Source organism: Hemitrygon akajei, chromosome 1, assembly GCF_048418815.1.
Source record: "Hemitrygon akajei chromosome 1, sHemAka1.3, whole genome shotgun sequence".
Classification (NCBI taxonomy): Eukaryota; Metazoa; Chordata; class Chondrichthyes; order Myliobatiformes; family Dasyatidae; genus Hemitrygon; species Hemitrygon akajei.
In genome coordinates, this window is record NC_133124.1 from 108,465,170 (window position 1) to 108,490,366 (window position 25,197).

Below are 25,197 nucleotides of genomic sequence, written 5' to 3' on the forward strand. Positions count from 1 at the left end.
CTCCCGGTTGCCACTCACTTCAACTCTCCTTCACATTCCCATTCAGATATGTCCATATATGACCTGCTCTACTGCCATGATGAGGCCAAACTTCGGTTGGAGGAACAACATCTCATATGCCGTCTGGGTAGTCTCCAGCCCCTTGGTATGAACATCGAATTCTCCAACTTCCAGTAATCCCCTCCCTCTCCCTTCCCCCATCCCACCTTCACTCTGTCTCCTCTTCTAGCTGCCTATCACCTCTCATGACTCTGCCTTCTTCTACTACCCATAGTGCTTTCCCCTTACATTCCTTCTTCACCTCTCCTGACTATCCCCTCCCCCACCCCTTGATCTTTCCTCTGATTGGTTTTCCACCCTCCCCCTACCTTCTTTATAGGGCCCCTGCCCCTCCTCCTTTATTCCTGACAAAGGATCTCGACCCAAAACGTTGACTGCTCCTTTCAATGGATGCTGCCCGACCTGCTGAGATCATCCAGCTTTTTGTACGTCTTGATTTGACCACAGCATCTGCAGTGTACTTTGTGTTTAGCTCTTTGATCAATGTTCGGATAGTGTCTTTCATGCAGCCTGGCTTAACTGGTCTTGGCAAGATCCAAAATGGGTGAACAGGTTATTTTGATAGCCGTTGCTCCACATATTATTGATTTTACAAAGAGCTAAAGATTGTGTAAATAAAAAATTCCATTCAGATGAATGATGTGGAAATTATGTTAATTTGTACTCCTTTATCTTCCTTTTTCTTTTAAAATATGAAATCCTCTGCACTCACTGTTCCCTCCATTCAACTTAATGTACATAATGGAAAATAACTTTTTAAATCACACCCTATCTGGACTTGGAGGTAAATCACCAATACTTTAAATGTCATTGGATCGGAATCCTACAACTGCTTCCTTCCCAAAAACCTTGGGAATACTCTATAGAAGGAATGCAACAGTTCAGTACAGTAATTCATTACCATCTTCTGTAGGACATAGGGATGGTCAATAGCCTTGCCAGTGGCATCTACATTTTGTAAATTAAAAGTTTTAAGCTGCAGGTTGGTTCTGTATCCATCCTTGCAAGGCTGAATGCAGTTTCTGACCGTTTCACTTGTGTTACATTAGTGTACCAATCTTGCACTATAGTATTTACTTTGTTGCTTATTTTGCACACTTGTAAATTATGTACACGTTCACTTTTCTCCTCATCTTGTAATATACAGGGCTGCTGCAGCAGCAAAACGCTAATTTTGGCATTGATACCCTGAGTGTGCAAGCCTCTAACAATAAAGTTGAACTATTTTTAAAATGTGTTCTGACTTTGCTATCGTATTAGGAAGCAAGTAATTTGTGTAAATAGTATACTTACTTTTCAAATAATTTTAGGTGGTGGGGATGTGAAGATTGAGACCAGCAAGACCAATTTCAAAAACAAAGCTGAATCAAAAATTGGGTCCTTGGACAACCTAAACCATACCCCAGGAGGCGGCAATGTGAAGGTAAGTTAGATGCAGCAGCCAAATCAGTCACTAAGGAAGTAACTAGTGAATGCATCCACTTTGGGGAAAAATACCATAAAAAATAGTTTTCTGTCCTTTCTTCTGATTTGTATTGACCTTTGTTCCTCAGCCCCTCTGGATTTGCCATTCTTGCTCCTTGTCACTTTCCAGCTGTTGACCAGTTCCCCAAGCCATGCACTTCAGCTCTTCTTTCTCTGAAAACTCTGTAGATCTTGGATGAAGATCGGATTGATTTAAAAAAATATATAATTCAGTTGATTACAATTATTCCTAATCAATGGTCAAAATTCCAACTTGAGTACTATGTAGGAAGGTGACCTGGATTGTGAAACTGTAGATTAGCAAGACTTGGTGTCTTTAGGAGAACAGATATAATTTTCTAATCAGGAATGGCGGACTGCGGGAACTTTTTCTATGATGTTTAAATACATTCCTAGCAGCATATTTACTTAAAAGTGTGCAGTTCCTTAATTTATTTGACCCATCCACCTTAGTGTTCCATTTCCCACTTCTGAAATAAAGCTGCAAAGTGTGGGATGTTGTGGGTTCTAACCACGTTCTCTGTTGTTTGTCCAGATTCCTTCAGCTTTCAGATGGATATCTCTCACTTAAGTCATGTCATTGTCATCTGGTCGTCATAGTTTCCTATTGTCTTCTATACTGTGACTGTATCATATCTTACAGGTTATGGGGGCTGTTGAGTGATTCAACAATTCATGATTTCATCAAGAACAAAGCTGCCAAATGACTACTTATCTCATCTTTGTCTAATTTGAATTTATGGATTGATGTCTGAAAAAAATTTTAATTGTTTCACTTTTATCATGGTGTTAAATTGTAACATCTGGCCTGACCTTCAAGATTGAATCATTAGAGAGAAATGAGTTCTTCTGTCCCCTTTCTCTTTTTGTTAATTGGGCAGACATATTTCCTGGAACAGTACAAAAACTGGAATGATAAACTTTCAGCTGAATTCAGAGTCCTTGTAGATTGCTATTGCCTTAGATCAGAAGAGTTTCCAGTTTAAGATGGTGATAGTGAGACACAGCAATGACTTGCTGACGTCAACCAAAGCTGCTAACTACTGTATTAATCACACTTTTTCTGGTAAATGATCACTGCAATCAATTGCCTGTATCTTCCCTTTTGGAGTTGAGCTTTTGATCCTGCCATTTTTGCACTGTGAATTGAAGTCTCAAAGGTGCACAACGGTCGTAGCGTGGTGAATATGTGCTGAATCAAGGCAGTGGGGCCCAGGCCCAAGAGTGGGGAAAGAGCTGACGTATGGCCATTTTTGAGTGGGTTTAGAGCCAAGTTGAAGCAGCAGAACGAGGCAAAGCAGAGTCAAGGAGGTGGGTCCAAGCCTGAGAGTGAGGAACAAGCTGATGTTTGGCCAATTTAAGTGCCAGGCCAAATTGGGAAGATTGGATGCAAGCTGAATCAAGATGGCGGGTGTCAGGCCCGAGAACATTTTGAAGTTTGGGCCTGGGTCCAACAGTGAGGAACAACCAACTGCTTGGGCAATTTAAGTGCTAGGCCAGAGGAGAGTGATGGACTGGTGTTCAGTTTACTTATCTCTGCACTGAACTGAGGCTGTGGCCTTCAACTAACAAGCTCCTAGATCAGCTGTGACTAGCTCAATAGCTGTGGACTCACTTCCATGAACTTCAGTTCTGAATGTTGCTTGTTTACGTTTATTGTTTGCTCAATTTGGGTTTTTTCTGCACATTGGGTTTTTGGTCTTGTTTTAATGGGTTCTATTGGATTTCTTTGTTTTGTGACTGACTGTAAGGAGATGAATCTCAAAGTTACACATAGATACATACTTTGATAATAAATGTATTTTGAACTTTGAACAGACAGAAACCCTGGTTTAATATGGAGAATGAATGGCCACCATTCCTGCAAACTCATCATCCCAAATGGACTTGGGTGGCTAATGATCAATTAAATTTTGGTATTGAAACCCTTACAGCCAAATAGCTGCAGATACTTATAAATAATGGACTCTTAATTAAGGCACCTTAAGGACTCTAAATAAAAGTAAGGAGCCAAACCTGAGTAAGGAAATCATCTCAACAGAAAACAAATAAAAAGATTCAAGTAGTTAGTATATGTATAATATTATTAGTTTCTCAGTATAAATTGCATTCAAGAAAATTGTGTTCATATATCAAAGTGTCTTTTTAATTGCAGTCAATGTGTCAATGTTGTATATTTTTACACAAAATATGTGCACGTAATTTCACTTCTGCAATTATTGTACAGAGTGTGCCTTCAATTGTGATCTTATTTGTTGTGACTTTTTTGTCCATTTTTTTGATCTTTTTACATTAAGATGAAGGTGGGGAAAGAAAATGCACTGGAGGACTGAAGGTGAGAGACTGAACCCATTCAGTTATAGGTCCTGTGCTGATATTTGTTCCTAAAATCAATTTTAGTATCTCTGACAAGTTTATTTTGCTGTCAGAAAATAGATTCCAATCTTTTTTCACTTTCACAAAAGTCTTGTGTTCTGTTACCAAAACTTTAATGAACTTGCTCCGCTTCACCTTCAAATATCCTGACTACACATTCCTCCATGCTGCATCCTCTCTGTTAGAACAGAGCATTGATTTTATTTGATATCATTTGCTTCATTTCTTTTCATAAAACTTACAAACTACTACATCTTGTCATCCTAAAATCTGAACAACTAGCTTTCCTTAGTGACAACACTTCATACTTTTTTTTGCTCCTTATAATGTTTACACTGTCCTTCGTGACTCCAGGCCCACAAATCCAGACCATAGAACATAGAAACAGCATTAGTTCATTCAGCCCATCAAGTCTGCCTTGCCATTCATTCATGACTGATTTATTATTTCCTTTCTCCTGCCTTCTTCCAATTTCCCTTGACAGCATTATTAATCAAGAACCTATCAACCTCTGCTTTAAATTTATCCAGCAGCTTGGCCTCCACAGTCATCCCTCTGGTTAAAGTTATTTCTACAGGGATGTTCTTTTATTTGGAGTCTGTATCCTGTTGTCCTAAACTCTCCCATGATTGGAAACATCCTCTCCACATCTATTCAGTCCTTTCAAGATTCGATAGATTTGTCTTAATCAAACCTTACATGATCCACACTGAGCACATTAGCCAAATTGAGAATCCAGGCAGTGCTGAGGTACAGTTATTCATTTAGGTGTTAATCTTTGAAAGATTCCATGTTTTTTTTAATAATGTAGGAAATTCTGTAGTGTTCTTGGCTAGCATTAATCCAAAGTCTTTTATAAGAGCACCTGATCACTTGTCCTATTCTCATAAGGTTTTTCTGTACAAACTGGCATCAAAATTTTGCTGTACTAGAGCAGTGACAATCAAACCATGGGCTTGAAGCTCAGTGGGAGTTCCTGAGATCATAAAGGTGCTTTATGAATTCATTCTTCCTCCCCACTTTCACCAGTTGGTTCTAGTATTTTTTGGAATACATGGGTGCAATGGACCACGTTTCAGCAGCTAGGGACAATCCATTTAGCCTCAGTACCCCTGAATGGCCCTAGAAGAATAACTCACAGCTTTGATTTCAGTCCATCAGTGCATTTGATTTTTTAAAGGTTTTTAAAAAAAATGTTGTCTGCATTTTGCATTTCATTTCATGCCCTCCTATAATAATACACCATTGTACCCCCACCCCATGATTTTATTTTTAGAATGAGGGTGAAGAGGAATCAGAAACAGCAGCAGTCAGTCAGACTCCAGAAAATAGGGATCTGACAGGAGAAGCTGAGAGTGAGACACAGCAAAATGGAGTAGGGGTGGACCCAACTGCCGGGTCTGACGAAACTCACAACCAAGAGTTACAAATGCAAGAGACATGTAAGTGAAAGTTTGGCCTGCAAGGGCTGTGTAGTGTTGTGAAAGAATGTTGAACAGTTGGGAACTAGGTGTTAGTGTAAACTTGCTCTTTGCCTTTCGTTCTGGAATTGTATTGAAATCAAACCCAAAAAAAGGATATGAAATTTTTCTCTGTACTTTGGATGCTCTGTCAGCTTCTCAATGGATATAGACTCACAAAACAATATTGCCCCTGTTATAATTGTAAAATTATAGGCTCTTCATATAGTGCATGAAGATATAATGGGAATTGGAGCTGTAGAAAGTTGTTAGGACTCTGCAGAGAAAGTTCCTTATCAATGTATCAAACCAAATAAAACCATGTGAACTTTCATTGTTTCTAATCTGTGGTTTAACTGACCCAAAAGCTCAATTGAACAGTGTAAAAAGAGCTGTACTCTGTGCATAATCTTTTGTGTTCACATTCTGAAGTGTGTGATTGCTTGAAAAGTACAAAGGAACTTCATTTTGTTTCTAACCTTTTGTACATCTATGGAGGAGTGTACCATTCAATGGTGCAAATGGGCTTTAGTCAGTATCTAATCCATGCTGTAATAGTCCTGGAAGTGCTTAATGCAGTGTGGAGGAGGTTTTACTCAGGAACTAACTCAGGATTTACCCATCATTGAGTGAAAGGAAAGGAACCTTTATTGAATCTAACCCATGCTATTCCTATCCAATGGGACATTAATAAATAGCATCAAGCGAAGTAAAATAGACATCAGGTAACTTAGAAATGGGGGACTTTTATTTGAATTAAGGTTAATTAGAAGTATCTAATTATATTGTACCATTTGATAGAGATAATATATATTATCTCTTTGATGTGTGCACTTAGACACTATCAAAAACCTCCATTCTTATTGTCTCAAAGACATGCTTAGTGCCAAAACACCCACTCACTTTTGGAATATTTAACAGTCTGGTTTTATGTACCCTATTTTTCACCTTAAAACCTGGTTATGTGCAGAGCTGCTTATTACCTGATATTGTCAGTATAATAATCTGACTGGCCTAGAACTGTATAAACTAAGAACTGCTATTTTTCAATGTGTGGTGTGCTGAGGGATGTGGCCCACTGTCCCCTCTCTTCAATGCCCATCTCACCAAAAGGGAGAATTTGAGGAAGACATCCTCCTGCTGTTTCATGGTGCTGGACAATGTATATTTGCTGTCATTGTGCAAGGGAACATTAATCTCAGTTATGAAAGTCAAATAATCTGGATGATCATTGGCACTTGAAGAATCACTTGAATGAAAGTGAGTCTTGGCAGCAGGTTTCAGTCACCAGTTTGATTGCAGGTGACATCAGAGTAAATCCTGATCTTGTTGATAGCTATATTCATAAACTTTCCAGCTGAGGTTCCTGAGTGATTACTCTTTTCTTTCCTCTGCCCATTCACATGCACTTTATGTTCCAGGCCACGTGTACAGAATGTGTACTCTGTAACAGCTAATGTATTATTCAAGAAAGGTACAACACAGGAATTTCCTTGTGAATATGTTCTGTACTGGGGTTTACAATGTATTTACAAAGCCACCAGAATGAGAGTGCTATGGACTCTGTAGAGAAAATTTTATCTTGTTTTTCTCTTCTGCAGATTGAGTCTCACAAGCTGAAGTTCCGTGAGAACGCCAAGGCCAGGACAGACCACGGAGCAGACATTGTGTACAAATCCCCAGTTTCAGACAACACCTCTCCTCTCTGCAGCACATCACTAACTGAAAGCCTCAGCTCCCTTGGATCTCCACAGCTTGCTATTCCTGCTGGATATGTGTCTGCCACTCTAGCACAGCAGAGCTTGTGAATTTATACTTTCTTCATGTTTGTTTCAAACTACATTTAACAAAGAGGTTTAGCATCATTAACAGGATTTGTGCTTTAAAAAGGACTTGTTCCTCGAGTTATTTTAGGTCTGGGGAGCCATTTTGCATCTTTATTATCTTCATAAAAATCCACATATAAATTCTTGTTACCTCTGCCACCTACATTCTTACTGACTTTCCATTCTTCTGGAATAAGGTGGGCTTGAAATTTGAATGGAACAACCACTCTAGCAATACTATATTGTAAACTGGTTGGAAGAGTATATTGGATCATCTGATCACAAAGTTTGACAGATAAGGTAGATGGATATAAGCAATTTAAAAGCACCGCATAATAGCATACACTAGGGGAAGATGAATCTTGCCCCAACATTCTCAGATAGCACAAGTAAATGAAGGGAATACTTAATATTTATAAAACTATTTTCCTCAACTTTTTGCCTTTCCCATTTTTCTCCTGAATTGGGGAAACATCCTTGAACTGCCCTTGCACTGATGATAGCTATAATAATTTTTTAAAGGGATTTTACTCTTCTCCTTGAGTCTAATTGCTTGGGAGACTCTGAACAACAAATTTCTGCTAAAGATTACCATGATGGTATATTCTTTCACTATTTGCCTCTTTTTTCCTGTAAATATATCAATGTCAAAAAATATTGATAAAACAAATTGAATTTGCACATTTGGAATGGATAACTGGGGGAAGTGAGTTAAAAGAGGAACATAAAAATAGATTATTTTAAAGTATAATGTTTCTTGATGAATGGTGGTGAGCAACCTTCAAACCTTAAAGGTTTGTTGCCCAAAATATTTTATAAAGAGTCACTTACCTTCCCTGAGATAATTTTCTTTTAGCTTTTTATTTTCTGTCAGTTTCAGTTAATGCACTCTGATGCAACTTAGTCTGGAGTTCACAGAGTTGTAGAAGAAAGCTATTTGTCCCAGTATACCTGTGCTAACTCAGAACGAGCTATACAATTAGGCTCATTTCTTTTTCTTTACCCATCTGCCTTTAATTCTTGCTTCCAGCTCAAGAAATTGTTTCAGTGTTGAAGCTGGAATTTCAGTGGAGATCTGTTATTGAACTGGATACTATATCTGAAATGAAAAGCCAGTAGGATTAAATCAAATGAATTACTTCTGAGAGCTGTGCGGAAGTACAGATGTTGTCAGTAGCTAGTTGGATGCTTGGAGGCCAAATGGAAATATTTTAAAAAGGATGCTCCTAGACAGTCGTTATTAGTCTAAAGGAAGGCAGATAGGGTTAACCTCAATTTGTCAAATCTTTCCCTTCCACTGTGCACCCTTCAGAGAGATCTCTTCCAGTCCAGGAGCCATATCTAGACATTCTGACTGATTGCTGCAAGTTCACCAAGGTCTCTCGGTATTGATGCATCTTTCCCTATTCTGCATTTTGCCTCTTTTGAAGTGAAACAGCAACTTAAATTCAGTGAAACAAGAAGTGAAGTGAACTACAAATTTCTGGAAAAATTCAGGTCATTCAGCATCTATGAAGATTGGTCATTGAAACTTTTATTTACTTTCCTCTGTTCAACATTATTGTTTGTTTTCCCCTTCTTCCTACCTGAACTCTTTCCTCTGCTCCTCTTCCCCAAAGAAAAATGACCCCTTCTCATCCTTCATTTGAATGCCACATATACAAGAAATGTTACAGTCTTTAAATCTTTCAAAAAGAAATCTTAAATCTTATACAGAGGAACAAGGGTCCTTAGTTGTGTAAAGTAGAAATGTTTCTTTTTGATATTTTGCGTGGATGCATGGCTAAAGTGTCTGTGCTCCAAATAAATAAAAATCATACAGTGTGGATCTGCATCCTTCCCCCCCCCCCCCCACCCCACCATATCCATACTAGCCATCAAGCATTTACCAATTTGAATCCCCTTTGTCAGCACTCAGCCTGTACTTATCTAAATACTATTTGAATGGTAACTGAGTGTCTGTCTTCACCACCCCCTCAGGCAGATTAATAGTAATATTTTAAATGCTACATTCCTCTTTCAAAATGTGTAAATTTATTCCTCAATCCAAGCAGTTATTGTTGCAATAGGTGTTTGTTGTTCTGTTGTAAGCACCTTTTATAAGATGTTCACAAGTCTTATTTTTGAATTGACCTAGAGCAGCTCCTTATAAGACTTGCCAGGCCCTTAAGCAGACCATATCCATGTTAACTATCAAGTACCCATCTATACTAATCCCATTTTTCTGTATTTGGCCATAGTCTCTATGCGTTGGAGATTTGAGTGCTTGTCTTAGATGTTGTAAGTCTCCGCCTTCATCCCTGAACTCCAAGAAAAACAAATCCAGTTTATCTATTCTCTCAACATTGACATGCACCTGCCCAGACAACATCCTAGTGACTGTCCTCTGCACACTCTCCAATGCAGTCATGTCCTTCCTGTAGTGTGGTACTCCAGCTATAGCCAATCACTTTTACAAAGTTGTACCATAATCTCCATGTTCTTGTTTACCATGCCCCAACTAATAAACACGGTCCCATATGCTTCTTTAATGTTCATAACTCCTGTGCTGCCATTTTGAGGGATTAATTGGACCTGCACACCAAGGTATAACTCTATAAATCAATACCTCTATAAATCCATTGTGCTGACCCTACCCTTATTAGTGCTTACAAAATATATCATCTCACATATATCAAAGTAAGACATGGCTCTTCCCATGTTCCTAACTGATCAATATCATCTTCCTCATAATGAACACCAGCATCATCTTCAAACTTAAAATTTGTACCTCCTACGTTCACATCCAGAATGTTGCTATAGACAACAAACAGTAAGGGTCCGGGCATTGATTCCTGCAGTACATTAATGTTAAGAAAAGTATGCCTTCCTGACCTCCACCCCTCCCCTGCCTTCCCCACTCACACGCACACCCTGTAATTCAACTAAAGTCCTCTTTGGAACAAGAGTGCAATCATCTCTGCAGCTTGGCGGTTGCTTGTATCCAGTTTGAAGGAGAACTTAGGAAGGGAATGGTCACATTTGGACATGGCACATAGCCATTGTCTATATGTTTTTTGCATTAAGAACAAGTCCTGTTAGTGAATAAACCAGACATATATCCTACAATCTTTGCAGCTTCTGTTTCTGCCTCAGTGTTTGTTTGATTTTTAAAAGAACTGTAAATTGTTTAACTTATAGATTTCTTCAAGTTTAATCTTTGGTGATGAAGTACTGACTATTGTATAATGAGTAGTGATTTAAAAACAATACTATTAACACTTTTCTAAGCAATATTTTAAAGGTTGTGTCAGATGGAGCATAGCCTTAAAAGTTGTTCTACAAGGGATGAGGGACTGAGTTGGAGTCAGCTAGGATTTGTAAAATTGTTTTTAGTGGTTGGTAAGCAGGATAGCAGCTGTATGTAGAAGTGATGTTTGTGCAGAGTTTTATGAAGGGGCAAGGATAGGAAAGCAGTTAGACTTGATGCACCATTGTGTAGGAAAGAGCAAACTCGTATGAGACCTTTATAGTTTTTCTGTCAAGACAATAGCTATGGAAGATACGTGAGTAGAGCCTGTGCCTATGTTGCTTCTGTGTGGTTTTTAAATCTAAATACTAAAATGAAAAGTCATGCACATGCTATAACTGTATAGTGCAATCATGTACATGTGTACTACGGTATAATTGGTAAGTTTGGTAATTGGTCTCCAAAGGGACAGCTCAGATTCAAGTTAAATTGTTGAGATTGGTTTCACTATTGTAGGGTAGGGCTGTAGTTTTGTGCAGAGAATCAAGTAAAAGGGATAGTCTAAAAAGGCTGGGTTCTGGGACAACTCCAGAGTTGTCTGTCTGTAATGTTGTTCATTTCTGAGGAATTTTTAAATTGTTTACACGATCACTGAGTGTTTTCCTTAACTGTGGAGAGCTACTCAGAGGAGGGAATGTTTTTAATTTACTCAAGCTCTAGTAAATATGGAGTGAGGCCTAGACGTGTGTAGAAGCATGGCATTCACCTTTTCCCTTCTTTACATGTGAGGTGCACAGATGGATGTCTTGTCTTTGGAAATTCCAGGGGTAAGAGGTTAAAGATGAATTGTAGAGATGCATCTGGATTTCACATACCAGTAGATTGTTTAGTGATAGACTAATGTACTTTATCCAACAAAATTTGACAGACATTGTTTTAAAGTTGCTCAGAAAAGAACAAGTTCAACCCTCATTGCTCATTATCCCTCATCTAAATTTTCAAAGGGATTTACTGCCTCTCTACCAGTTTGCCTGGTATCACAATTGCCTCTTGTTAGCTTATGATTGCAATTGCATTCAGACCCATACTTAATGTTTCAAACACTATTTAGAATCACTCAAGCATTTTAAAATATATAGCATTCTATTGCTGTTTATACTTAATTCAGAGTAGTTCTAGATGACCTGTTATAATATCATTGTTTTAATATCTGCACTAATACCCAGATGTAAGTGAAATCAGATTTGAAACTGAAAGGTATTAATGACATTTATAGAGTTTTGTTGACTTCTTGAAGTGACTTTATTTTAATTGGTGTCTGATCTGCTCGCTTTTCCCTTCAACCTTCCTACCAGAGAAAAAAATACGTTTACATGTTTGATTGATTAATTTCAGTACAAAAAATTACATTTGCACAGAACTGATCTGTTGATTTCAGTAAAACGCTTGGGATTGGTCTGGTCCCAACAGTCCCAGAGAGATTACTTCAAGTTTACAATTGTATTGAAAAAACACTCTTAAAATGTTATGCATCCATTTGTAAAGTATTGTACCCCCTCCTAGGTGCAACAGTTTCAGATGTTATGTGCATGTGTACTTGTTGGACAGATTTTTAATGTTTGTGCTGCTGTGATTGTTTTTTGTTGTTTTCTTACCTTTGTATGCAATGTGAATTGGTCTTTGTCAGGAGTTGGGAATTCTACACTTGACATCATCTGAATCTCAGTTGCTTTTAAAATCTGCTATTAATACTTGTTAGAACTGTCTGGAGAGGAATGGAGAACTATTGGAATGGGGATTATGGATTTGGTTTTGGGTCTGCACAATGAAGGCAGTCGGGGCAGCACTAGGGACTGCACAATTGGTCTTGGCTCTTCTAGTTCACGGTGAGGTGTGGAGGATTAGTGAAACTAGTCTTGGGTTCTGTTCAACCTCAGCCTTGTGTGTACCTAATGCATGTTTAATGAAGGAAGTTTAAGGCTTTACCTTCTACGGTTGAAGGCTGGTCTTGACAAACAGAAAATTAATCTTTATAGGGTCTTGGATAGATATCTACGGAGGGACAGGAGCTGATGTATTTGTTGGATGGTAACTGCAAACAGAATTAAAAAAGAATGTGACCTTTAAATGTATTGATAATCAATTAAGTGCTCATTACTGTATAGCTGTTTTATGGCAAGTTGATGTAGCAGCCATCTGGGTACAGTTCCCACAACAGTGATGACTTTTTCTTGATTGTAAATAATTTCAGAAACTTTTGAAAGGGATACAGAGGCACTATAACTACAAGTCTTTTTTTGTTCTGCGGTTCCAGTAATCATTGTACATGCATCTGGTTCCAAAAGTGATGTTTGATGTGATCCATAACATCCTCATCTCACCCTTTCCACTCCAAAAAATATTCTTGTTACTGACCAGTGTGATTTTTGTCTCACCAGGACTGGTACTCTCTAAAATGAACTTACTGGTGAATTGATCCTTTTAAATATTGAAATACTAAACTTTAAAAACCTGCATGTACTATTTAGATTAAAAAGTAATCCTGTATGAAATTATAGCTGACAACCTTTGGAGGGGAAAAAAGCAATAACTTATTGAATTAACTGATGGTTTGCACTCTGCACCAGGTCCATCTGGGGTTGTGGAACCAATATGACCAGCGTCTGATTCCAGAGAGGCCGTGTGTTTGACAGACATTGTGCTTGATGTATAATGATGTAGATTCTGTTGTATAAAGAAAACACTGTAGTCCATACCAGGACCAACATACCCTCCATCACAGTTGTTTCCCTTTCCTCATCCCCAGAATGAAAGAAAATGTTCGTGCCTGCAGTGAGACTGGATGACTTACAGCTTTACTGAAGTAACAGAAGGGGGGAAATCCTGTATTTTTGACCTTCAGCCTCCAGTCAAAAGCTGATTCTGCTATTTTAAGGTGGGAGTCTCACATCATGACCTCCACTATAGAATGAAGACTTTTGTTGAAGCAGTGGTTTAAATAAATTATTGCCTGTGGCACAGGAGTATGAAGATTAGTATTTTCTCACTTTTGCCAACGGATTTGTGTCCACCTCATGCACTACACAATGGTAGTGCTTTGCCTCCAACCAGCGATACAAGTGAATTTGGCAGAAATTTGCACTTTTTAGAAATAAAAGGTGAGAAAGATTCAGAGAATAGTGTAGGGGAATTACAACCCAAATATTCCTTCCCTGCCTCCTCTTTGACTGTCCCTTCCACTTTTATCTTCTCGGTCTCTTTTCTTCCTTTTTGCTTTTCCCTTGCTTCTCAAAAATTTCCTCTCCCCTGAGGTGCATTTAGAACCAGCAGTCAGTAGGCAAACTTGTCTAGCAGTTTATGCTAATCACTTTTATTCTTTAAAGAAGTCTTACATAAATTTTCCCTACCAATTTTTTTAAGTGGGGGAAGGCTTTAATGGCTTTGAAATTACAGTTCATTTTGCTAGAACCCTTTTAAAATTCATTGGGGGCTATTTTTCATTAAATTATCATTTCTCTTTGAAATAGTTTGAAGCTTTAAGTATCCGTCCACTAAGGTCACAGAACATAAGTTTGAGGCACTATTCTTTCCCCCAAAAAATTTGTCATTTTTACATTTTGAGATGAGAAGCGAGACTTTTTGGAAAAAGTAAGCTGTTACTGAATACCAAGGAACACAAGTTGATTTTTGTGGCTTTTTTGGAATCTATAAATGGATTGTAAAAACAGTAACTGGCTGCAGCAGTGAGTACCTGGGTGAAAATGGTACAGTATTTCCGCTGCTATCGTCCTTGCACACATTTAATATTCTGGAAATTTTCTCCTCGCTTTGCTGTTTGGCTGCTAATAAGCAACATATTTGTGGCAAAATTCAATTCTCATTGTTTGGTCCTTATTGTACAAGTAAAGGTTTGAAATAAAGCTTAAATGTTGATGTTAGCTTTGTATGCATTTTGTGTTTTCACTGTTTTGGAGTGCTGTTGCCCCATGGGCTTGGTGTGGTGATTTCCCTTCTTGATGCTCAAGGGAAAAACAATTACATTTGGCAGTATATGAGAAAATTGGCTAACATGTCAGAATAATGACAGAACTGATAACAATGAATGGATTTCAACAAAAAGTTGACTTTCTGCCATGACAAGGAGTATTTCCTGATGAGAGATTGATAGCTTGGGTTGGCTGCTAGTTTACAGCATTGTTCGCCGAGTCTGCCGGTTAGGTCACAAACATTTCATCACAGGTCAAGGTGAAATAATCAGTCTGCAGCAGAGTGTCGTTCTGCCAAATACTCACGTTTATATTGATCCAACTGCTGGTCTACACTGCGTCCTGACAGACGCAGACCTGAAAGCATTCAGTGTTTCAGATTTCTAGTCTGGGTTTTGCAACAGCTAGTGCTTTTGTATCTCAGCTTCAGGGATCTGGGTGCTATCTGCAGAGCTTACGTGTTCTACCCGTGACCATATCGATTTCCCCCAATGTCTCAGGTTTGTTGTTAGAGCTAATTTACAGTAGACAATTTAAGTGGAGGTTATTGGCTGAAAGAATCAAGAGGAATTTATGTGCAGTTGTGTGAACAAACAGTTTGCATTGGTACAGAGACAAAAGGAAAAGGGGAACAGGGCTATTGGGAATGCTGCTATGGGACATTAATGAGTCTAAGGGCCTTCCTAAGATTAACAGTATTTTGCTTTTGAATAAATGATTACACCATATGTTCACCTGGGTTGTTAGCATGAAAATGGAGCACTTCTGGTGTTGGTTAACTTTATTTTTGTTTCCACCCTTGATCTTTTATCCATTACTTAATTTCCTCATCTTGTTGGTGGTAAATGTGCTTTTAGTCCATCTGCTGACCTAGCCTAAAAACCCCCTGGCTGTCTTCAAATACAATGTTCTATAAAACTTCTGGAAACCAATCCTAATACCAGATCCTTGACTGTCTCTATGCATAGTTATGCTTTTGTATGTTGCAAAGATTTTTTTTATCAGTTCAGCTCTTCATGTTCTTGTCTTGGGAGAAGGTGAAATGGAAGGATTGAATTTAAGAAAATATTTCAAATGCATAGAAAGAAAAATGTCTAGATCCATTTCTCTTCTGGTGCCCAAGTAAAAAGAATGATGTATAAATGAGATGGGAACTAGTGGTGAACTTGCTTAACATCTTTGGAGAAAATATTAACTTTTATTCAAGTTGATGAGTAAATGAAGATTATCAACATGGTTTTAGGAAAGTAAAGTGATATTTGACCTGTTCATTGGAGTTACTTTTAAAGTAATGTGCTGTGCATAAAGGATGGATCCACTAAGGCATTTTATAAGATGCTGTACAAAGGTTAATGTGGAAAATATGTTTGCCCTTTCATAGGTATCATACTGCTATGGGGAGAACATTGGAGTACAAATCTATTTCTCTTCTGTAGTTCGTGTGATGTGTCCCAGTGAGTGATGCTGGGTCCTCAGTTTTTAATTCATAAACCTTTGCCTTCAAATCAATTCTGGTTGTTAAATTTGTTGATGAAAAAGATCAGCTAGTTGTGAAGAGAGCAAGAGGCTACAAACTTAGAAATAAAGGTGGAGCGGGGCAAAAATAATGACAAGTACAAATGTTGACTACAGAATATTTAAATAAACGTAAATCATGGCAATCAGGCACTACTACTGCCTGTACAAAAGCATTCTCCTAATTTTCATGATCCTTCAGAAAATTTTCTGATTAGTTTTATGTATAATTTATTCTGTACAACAGCTATAAATTATGAAATCATTGACTGTTCAGTCCATTACGTCAAAGAAATGTTGAAGATGTGAGTGCATTTTTGAGCTACCACAAAATTAAACACAGCAGCTATTTTTTGTACAGTGCACAGAGCAGTTCTGATACAGAATAATATATGCTCAGATGCCTGTCAACCTCCCATTTTCCAAGTGAACCATTCACTCTGATGGCCAGCAGTTCAAGAGTTCCACGAGTAATGACAACACCACATCATGCTCTATACGCAAGTTGGAAGGAAGTTCTGGCAGTTCGTGGCGCAAGCAGGTTTCTATCATGTTGTGTACTGCTGTGCGGAATCTGTATAGCAGCTGTGCAGCATCAGAGTCCAGCTCGAGCCGGAGGAGACTTGAGTCAGCCAAGGTGAGCAGCACGGAGTTACCGTCCTCTGAAAAAGGATTAAGGATAAATTTAAGAGATGCAGAGCCTGAGGCCTTTACTTAGTAAATACTTCAGAGTTACATTATCCAAACTTAAGACAGTGGGCTGCTTTTGCCAGTAATCTCTTAAAATGTGTGTTCAGCAAATTTATCAACTGAATTTAGTCCCTCTATCAAACCAAGATCAGTAACTCAGAGGCCATTTTAATCATACAACTAAGTAGTAGCAGATGCAGTTTGAAACTGTTTCTTAAAAGATCCCAGATTTCTCTTTCCACTGTGCTGTTCACTCCACCTCATAAGCTCCTTCATCATTTTCATCCAAATTATTGGCAAGATGATCAGACCACATTTTATGAGTAATTAATGCAGAAAACCAGACAACCAAAACTGGTTCACAAACTTGTAACTGTATATGACAAGCAGGATGAATAACCCTCTCAGCTATCAAGCTGATTTTTGTATCTATTTAGCTATCTCACCCCAGATCCCATCCGTTCTAAGCTTTCAGACCAGCCTACCATGTTGGACCTTTTCAAAAATCTCTATCAAATCCGAGACCTGAATCCCCACAGAAAACCATGCTAACAAGTACCAGGTCCTTCAGCCCATCTAGTCTGTGCCAAGCTATTAATCTACCTAGTCACATTGACCTGCACTCAGACCACAGCCCTCCATACCCCTCCCAACCATGTACCTATACAAATTTCTCTTAAATGTTGAAATCAACCCCTTATCCACCACTTGCACTGGCAACTCGTTCCACACTCACCACCAAGTGAAGAAGTTGCCCTTAACCCATAACTTCTAGTTGTAGTTTCAGCTATTGACACTATATATACCACTTACAATTTTGTATACAGTTGTCCCCCCGCTTTATAAATGTTTGCTTTACGCCACATCGCTTTTACAAAAGACCTACATTTCCTACAGGTATCTGACCAAAACTGGACACAGTACCCCAAATTAGGTTTTACCAATGTCTTATACAATTTCAACATAACATCCCATCTCCTGTACTCCAATACTTTGATTTACGAAGGCCAATAAACCCCAGCTACCAGTGATGCCACCTTCAGGGAATTATGGATCCGTATTCCCAGATCCTTCTAGCACCCTCCTCAGTGCCCCACCTTCAGCGTGTAAGACCTACCCTGGTTGGTCCTTCCAAACTGCAACACCTCACACTTACCTGCATTAAATTCCATTTGACATTTTTCTAGATGGTTTATATCCCATTGCAAAGGGTTCACAAACTTTTTCTTTTAACTGTAAGTAATGTATTAAAGCAGAATACCAATAACTGCCAGTTACTTATCTCCATTGCTGGAGACTTTTACTGACAATGTTCCACGGTCGATGACATGAGACTTACCCCATATGATTCTTTTGGCTTGCACGTGAAGAACAGTCATTTGGGGTGCTTCTCATGTCATCAACCATGGAACATTGCCAGTGAAAGTCTCCAACCATGGAGATAAATAATTGAATGATGCCATTACCATCACTCCAGCATCATTTTCCAGTGGTCTGATATCCACTCTCGCCTCTCTTTTACATTTTATGTATCTGAAGAAACTTTTGGTATCCTCGTTAATATTATTGGCTCATTTACTTTCGTATTCCAGCTTTACCTTCTTAATGACCTTTTGTTTTTTTAAAAGCTCCCCACCTTCTGAATTCCCACTTGTCTTTGCTCTATTATATGCCCTCTCTTTGGTTTTTATGTTGGCTTTGACTTCTCTTGTTAGGCATGATTGTGTCATCTTGCCTTTAGATCACTATTTCCTCTTTGGGATGTACAGTGGCATGCAAAAGTTTGGGCACCCCTGGTCAAAATCTGTTACTGTGAATAGTTAGGTGAGTAGAAGATGAACTGATCTCCAAAAGTCAAAGTTAAAGATGAAACATTCTTTCCAACATTTTAAGCAAGATTAGCGTATTATTTTTGTTTTGTACAATTTGAGTGAAAAAAAGGAAAACACCATGCAAAAGATTGGGCACCCCAAGAGATTTGAGCTCTCGGATAACTTTTACCGAGGTCTCAGAACTTAGTTAGCTTGTTAGGACTATGGCTTGTTCACAGTCACCGTTAGGAAAGGCCAGATGATGCAAATTTCAAAGCTTTATAAGTACCCTGACTCCTCAAACCTTGTCCCAACAATCAGCAGCCATGGGCTCCTCTAAGCAGCTGACTAGCACTCTGAAAATTAAAATAAATGATGCCCACAAAGCAGGAGAAGGCTATAAGAACATAGCAAAGTGTTTTCAGGTAGCCGTTTCCTCAGTTCGTAATGTAAGTAAGAAATGGCAGTTAACAGGAATGGTGGAGGTCAAATTGAGGTCTGGAAGACCAAGAAAACTTTCCAAGAGAGGCAAATCAAAACCTTCGTTCGACTGCAAAAGACCTTCAGAAAGATTTAGCAGACTCTGGAGTGGTGGTGCACTGTTCTACTGTGCAGCAACACCTGCACGAATACGACCTTCATGGAAAAGTCATCAGAAGAAAACCTTTCCTGCATTCTCATCACAAAATTCAGCGTCAGAAGTTTGCAAAGGAACATTTAAACCAGTTGATTCATTTTGGAAACAAGCCCTATGGACTGAAGAAGTTAAAATAAAATTTTCTGGCTGTAATGAGCAAAGGTATGTTTGGAGAAAAAAGGGTGCAGAATTTCATGAAAAGAACATCTCTCCAACTGTTAAGCATGGGGGTGGATCGATCATGCTTTGGGCTTGTGTTGCAGCCAGTGGCACTGGGAACATTTCACTGGTAGAGGGAAGAATGAATTCAATTAAATACCAGCAAATTCTGGAAGCAAACATCACACTGTCTGCAAAAAAGCTGAAGATGAAAAGAGGATGGCTTCTACAACAGGATAATGGTCCTAAACACACCTCAAAATCCACAATGGATACCTCAAGAGGCGTAAGCTGAAGGCTTTGCCATGGGCCTCATAGTCCCTCAACCTAAACATCATCAAAAATCTGTGGATAGACCTCATAAGTGCAGTGCGTGCACGACACCCCAAGAATCTCACAGAACTAGAAGCCTTTTGCAAGGAAGCATAGGCGAAAATCCCCAAACTACAATTGAAAGACTCTTTGCTGGCTACAGAAAGTGTTTACAAGCAGTGATACATGCCAAAGGAGGTGTTACTAAGTACTGACCATGCAGGGTACCCAAACTTTTGCTTTGGGCCCTTTTCCTGTTATTTTGAAACTGTAAAAGATGGAAATAAAAAAGTAATCTTGCTTAAAATATTACAGAAATGTGTCATCTTTAACTTTATGCCTTTTGGAAATCAGGTCATTTTTTACTCGCTTAGCTATTCACAATAACAAATTTTGACCAGGGGTGCCCAAACTTTTGCATGCCACTGTAAATGGTCCCTTGGAATACCTTACAATAACTTAACCACTACTGATGTCATGTTCACTGGCTTATTCTTAGAGCCTTTCTTAAACAACTGAACAACAGTAGCTATCCTCCAATCTTCTGACACCTCACCTGTGGCTAAGATTGTTTTGAATATATCTGTTAAGGCCCCTGCAATTTCTGCACGATTTTCCCACAGGGTCTTGAGAGAAAATTTTGACAAGCAATAAGGATTTATCCACCCTCATTTTCTCAAGAGAGCAAACACCTCGTAATCTGTATATGGTCCATAACCTCACTGTTGTACTCCCTCATATCTATAGACTGTGTGTCCATCTCTTCATTAAATACAGATGTAAAACATCCATTTAAGATCTCTCCCTTTTGACTTGTGACTTTGTATAGAGGTTTAACAACATTTTCCTCCACAACTGCTCTACTGTTTTTCCAGGCCCTCTGGTTCCCATCCCCTTACAACTCTAGTTTTAACTCACCCCCCCCCCCCCCACACAGTACTAGCAAACCTTCCCACTAGGATATTAGTACCCCTCAAGTTCAGGTGCAAACTGTTCCTTCTGTACAGGCCTCACATTCCCTAGAAAAGCCCAGTGATCCAAAAATCTAAAGCCCCAGCTCCCCGCATGATCTCCTTAGCCACATATATGATGTTACTGTTTCTGGTCTCACTTGCACCTGGCATGGGTAGCAATCCTGAGATCACAACCCTGGATATCCTGTCCTTTAACTTAGCACTTAACTCCATGTACTCCCTCTGAAGGGACTCATCACCCCTCCTACCTACATCATTGGTAACGACATGGACTACAACCTCTGGCTGCTCATTCTCCCACTTAAGAACGCTGTGGACTGAATTTGAGATGTCTCTGACTCTGGCACTTGAGAGGCAACGTACTATCCAGGAATCTTGTTCCCCGAACTTCCTTTCTGTTCTCCCACCCATTTGAATCCTCTATCACATCTTGCCTCTTCTTCCCCCTTACATTGAGCCATACATCTAGAATCAGTGCCAGAGACCTTTCTACTGTGGTTTTTCTTTGCAAGGTCATTCTCTTCTCTGCCCCCCCCCCCCCCCCCACAGTATATCTGATGTTGAGGGGAAAGGCCACACTGGCTGCCTATCCCCTTTCCCCCGGCAGTCACCTTGGTTGTAACTATGTCCGTGTATGTCATGTTTATCAACTCCTCAGATTCCCAAATGATTTGGAGTTTATCCAGATCCAGCTCCAACTCCTTAGCACAGCCTGTTAGAAGCTGCAGCACTTGTTGTTATCAGAGTCACTGGAGGTCCGCCTACCTTCCCACATCCCATTACAGGAGCATTCCACTATCCTGCCTGGCATCCCCACTGCTGTAAATGTGCAATAAGAAATAAAGAATAAATAACAAGAAAGAAATCTGCCTATGCCTCCACTCGCTGAAGCCTTGATCAACCCAAGCCTCAACTCCCCATTCTGCTTAAACCTAATTTCTTTTTATTGACCCTTGCCAAATGCCTGCACTCACTACTTTTAAACTCTCTCCCTCTAAGGCAATCTGATGGCTCCTCAGGAGCCATGATGCATAAAATGGCCGACTGCCCCCACTTGCTTCTTTTGAACTCTCTCTCCCTCTAAAAAACCCGCTGTTTTCTTGGAAACAGTGGTGTGCAAACTGCTTTCCTTTCCAAATGTAAATAAATCTTGTCCTCACAATCCTTTCATAAAACATATAGTGGTACTCTATTCAAATGCACTGAGAATTCAGATCAGCAGATCAATGCCATCTTCTTGTGAACTGTTAGAATAGACAATATATGTTGATTATGCTAGGTACGTATCCATGTTGCAAAATAAAAATAGAGCCATTCCAAACCCAAAATCAGTCAATATGTCTAAAATATGAAAGTCATTGTATCTTCACAGTATAGAGGATGCTATATCTTTGCTCCAGGCCAGACATTAGGTCTACAATATAGAAAGCTCTTATCAAGGAACACAAGATCAGTAGCAGCATAAGTGTCAGCCTGTCTTGCCATTCACTGTGATTAGAGCTGATCTGCACCGACTCAAATCCTTTTGTGCCAGTCCCACCATAGCTCTAAATTTTCTTTAAATACCTCCAGTGATATACCCTCCACAACCCTCTGTGTAGAGAATTTGAGATTCACTATCTTATGCGAGAAGGTATCTTCTCACCTGAGTTTTAAATGACTACCCTTTTATCTTAATTACCGGTATGTTCCCCCATTTGAGATACCTCCATTAGTAGATACATCTCAATATCCCTCTTGCTATGGCTCATTAGGATCTTAAAGCTTTCAATAACATCACTGCTCATTACTCCAAACTCCAAGGAATGTAGATCCAGCTTTTTTTTTGGTATTTATGATAGAACAACCCTCTCTGCCCTGGAATTAATCTAGTGAATCTCTTCAGGAATGCCTCTACATCTTTTCTTAAATTTGGGAACTAAAATTGTACCAAATTCCAGGAATGACCTCGTCAACTGTAACTATAACAGTGCACCTCTATTTTTAAGCTCCCAGACCTCAGCAATAAAGACCAATGCATCATTTCCCTTCTTAATTATTTTTGCAGATACCCGCTAACTCTGTTTCAGGCACAAGAACATCTAGACCCCTGTATTCTTCACTTATCTGCAGTCTGCCTTTTGATTCCTCCTACCAAAAGTACATCACTTCATACTTCCTGACATTAAACTCAATTGCCAAGATTTTTTTCACCCATGCAGCTAATCTATATCCTGATGCAGCATCCAAATATCCTCGTCATTAGCATACCTGTCACCTATTTTTCTGTCATCAGTAAACTTATATTCTACCCCCCTCAACCAAGTTATCAACTTCAGGAGAACTTGCACCACTCACACAGCAGTGGGAACTGCAAGCAGTTTCAAACGGCTGGGAATGAGCATCACACAAAACCACTCATGGTCCCAGAACACTTCCTACACAATTAAGAAAGCACATCTATGCCAGTACTTTCTGAGGAGGCTGAAGAGAGCTGGAATTTGCACATCCACACTCAAGTCATTATACAGATGGGCAGTAGAGAGCATGTTAACAAGGTTCATTACTGCTTGGTAAGGAAATGCACTGCAGCAGACAGGGGGGGCTCTACAATGGATAGCCAAAACTTAACCCCCACCACCACATTAACTGACACCAGCCTACCCACCATCAAGGACATATATGCAGAAAGGTTCCGGGAAAGGGGCCAGGGATATCATGATGGATCCCACCCACCCTGCTCATGGTCTGTTTAGTTCACTCCCATCAGGGCGAAGACCAAGTAGCATCCACCCCAGGACCACCAGACTCAAAAACAGTTGCTTTCCCCAAGCAGCAAGACTGATCAACACCCCAGCCACTAATCCACCACAACTTCATTATTTCCCGTTAGTCACCTTGAGTACAGCTTTACTTTATGGACATACAATCAATTGTTATAGAAGCTATCCTTTGTATTTATATTTACTGTTTTTTTATCGTGTTCTTTTTGCACTGTATCAGATCTGGGGTAACAATTATTTTGTTCTCCTTAATATAGTAAATGATCTGTAGGGCACTCCGCTGGTCACATCCTTCTGGTCTGAAGAAAAACATTTACTCCAACCTTCTCTGTGTAACAGTTCGTGTTAATACCCTTTCCCCAATATCATAAACTCCTGTGCACTAGTCATTTTTGTGCACGTTATCAAAAGCCTTCTGAAAGTCTAAATATGCTGCTCTACTTGTTACAACCTCAAAGAACTTCAGCAAACATGATACCCCTTTGATTCAGTTTGATTATGTTAAACTTCCCTAAATGACTAGCAATTTCTTCCTTGAATATATTCAGGATATTCCCAATGACAGATATTAAAGGTGAGTGGCCTGTTAGCTTCTATTCTTTGTCTCTCAGTTCCCAGTCCACACTTCTTGAAAATGGAAGTCACATTTGCAGTTTTCTAATCTTCTAGCACCTCCCAATGGCTCTATCTCTGCAGTCAAAGTGTGAACCTTATTTTGCTTTATAACCTCTTAGCTTCTCAGTGAATAATCAGCTCATCCATCAGCAAGAAGTTTGAGTGAGATATCCATTTGCAGGGCCTTCCCACATGCTATATTATGTAATGCAAAAGGCCCTCCACAACACTTACCCTTGACATGGATATCACAATCTGGGAGCAAGAGCAAAGCGAGTGGATGGATCACGGAGGAGTCACGAACAAAGACATTCCCATTGGATTTCACAGCTGTGAAGTAGGTCATCCAGCGGTTCTTAAATGATTCCTCGTTCCTGAAAATGCATTGCAAACAGCATTAGCAGAGAGACGGGAATACAGTTTCCAAATGATCCTGGACTTGGTATGCGGGATCTATAAAAATGCTGAATAAGACCCTTTTTCTTTCTGAAATACACTATCTTTAATATTTTTTCTCAGGAAAGGACCTTAGTTTAATGCTTTAACCACACAAAGAAAATTCTCAATATATGACCCTCTGATCCTTCATTGCCCTTTACAAGATGCTAAGTAATTTTATAACGATCTGTACAAATAGTAGTTTGCCATGTCCAGCAGAGGTACTTAAGGGTTTTACTGTTCATAGGCCAGATTGAAACAAGGCATGTCCTTCCCTACTCTGTGTGAGCCAATCTAACAACTTCACACTTTTAATGATAAAATCTTTTATTTCAAGAGCATTAACTGAAGAGCAGAATCTACAAAGGGAGGGGAGACTCTAATCTCGTCTTTAGCGGGTTACATTAGCTGCTAACACCTTCATTGTATTCCATCTTGTTTCTATATCAAAAACAGCATCATAGATTTATTTTTCACATCAGTCCCTTTTAGCAATCCAGTCCTTGCATGTGTACAAGGAGTGACAGCAAACAACTACGGACACCAGTGCCAACTCCACATCTCAGCAGAGTTCAGTTTGAGAAACTTACTGGAAATGAGTTACTATCAAATGATTCAACATCAATACTGTCCAATTCCACAAGAGATAGTCTTCCTTTCCTGAAACCATGCTCGTACAATGACTTACCTGTTGACAGTGGATCTGTGCAGTAACACTGGGCCAGTCTTAGTACGGAAGACCACGCTGTTGGGTTTGAATTTCCCCTCTTTGGTGACCTTCCCATACCTCAGCTACAAAGCAAACATGAGAAAGAGGAATTGTAATGTAAACCCGGGTGGACAACCAAACCAACAACAGAAA

The 25,197-nt window shown here is 39.3% G+C and overlaps 2 protein-coding genes across 10 annotated transcripts in view; one reads left to right on the forward strand and one right to left on the reverse strand.

The window, feature by feature from the left end:
• The window catches only part of LOC140729553 (uncharacterized), a 281,549-nt gene extending 272,674 nt beyond the window's left edge, over positions 1–8,875 (forward strand). For 8 of the 9 annotated variants that reach the window (XM_073049421.1, XM_073049432.1, XM_073049452.1 and 5 more), the window contains 2 exons: positions 1,371–1,483; positions 6,983–8,875. In XM_073049421.1, the coding sequence (XP_072905522.1) occupies positions 1,371–1,483; positions 6,983–7,189 (320 nt within the window). In that variant the 3' untranslated portion in view covers positions 7,190–8,875. Of the gene's footprint in view, positions 1–1,370; positions 1,484–5,197; positions 5,364–6,982 lie in introns of all 9 variants that reach the window. The other variant, XM_073049443.1, reaches the window with a different exon arrangement.
• A 7,169-nt stretch (positions 8,876–16,044) lies between these two features.
• dhx30 (DEAH (Asp-Glu-Ala-His) box helicase 30) overlaps positions 16,045–25,197 on the reverse strand; it is a 78,120-nt gene continuing 68,967 nt past the window's right edge. The window contains exons 17-19 of the mRNA XM_073049505.1: positions 25,024–25,127; positions 24,132–24,271; positions 16,045–16,599 (exon numbers count right to left, since the gene is read on the reverse strand). Of these exons, the coding sequence (XP_072905606.1) occupies positions 16,373–16,599; positions 24,132–24,271; positions 25,024–25,127 (471 nt within the window). The 3' untranslated portion in view covers positions 16,045–16,372. The remainder of the gene's footprint in view (positions 16,600–24,131; positions 24,272–25,023; positions 25,128–25,197) is intronic.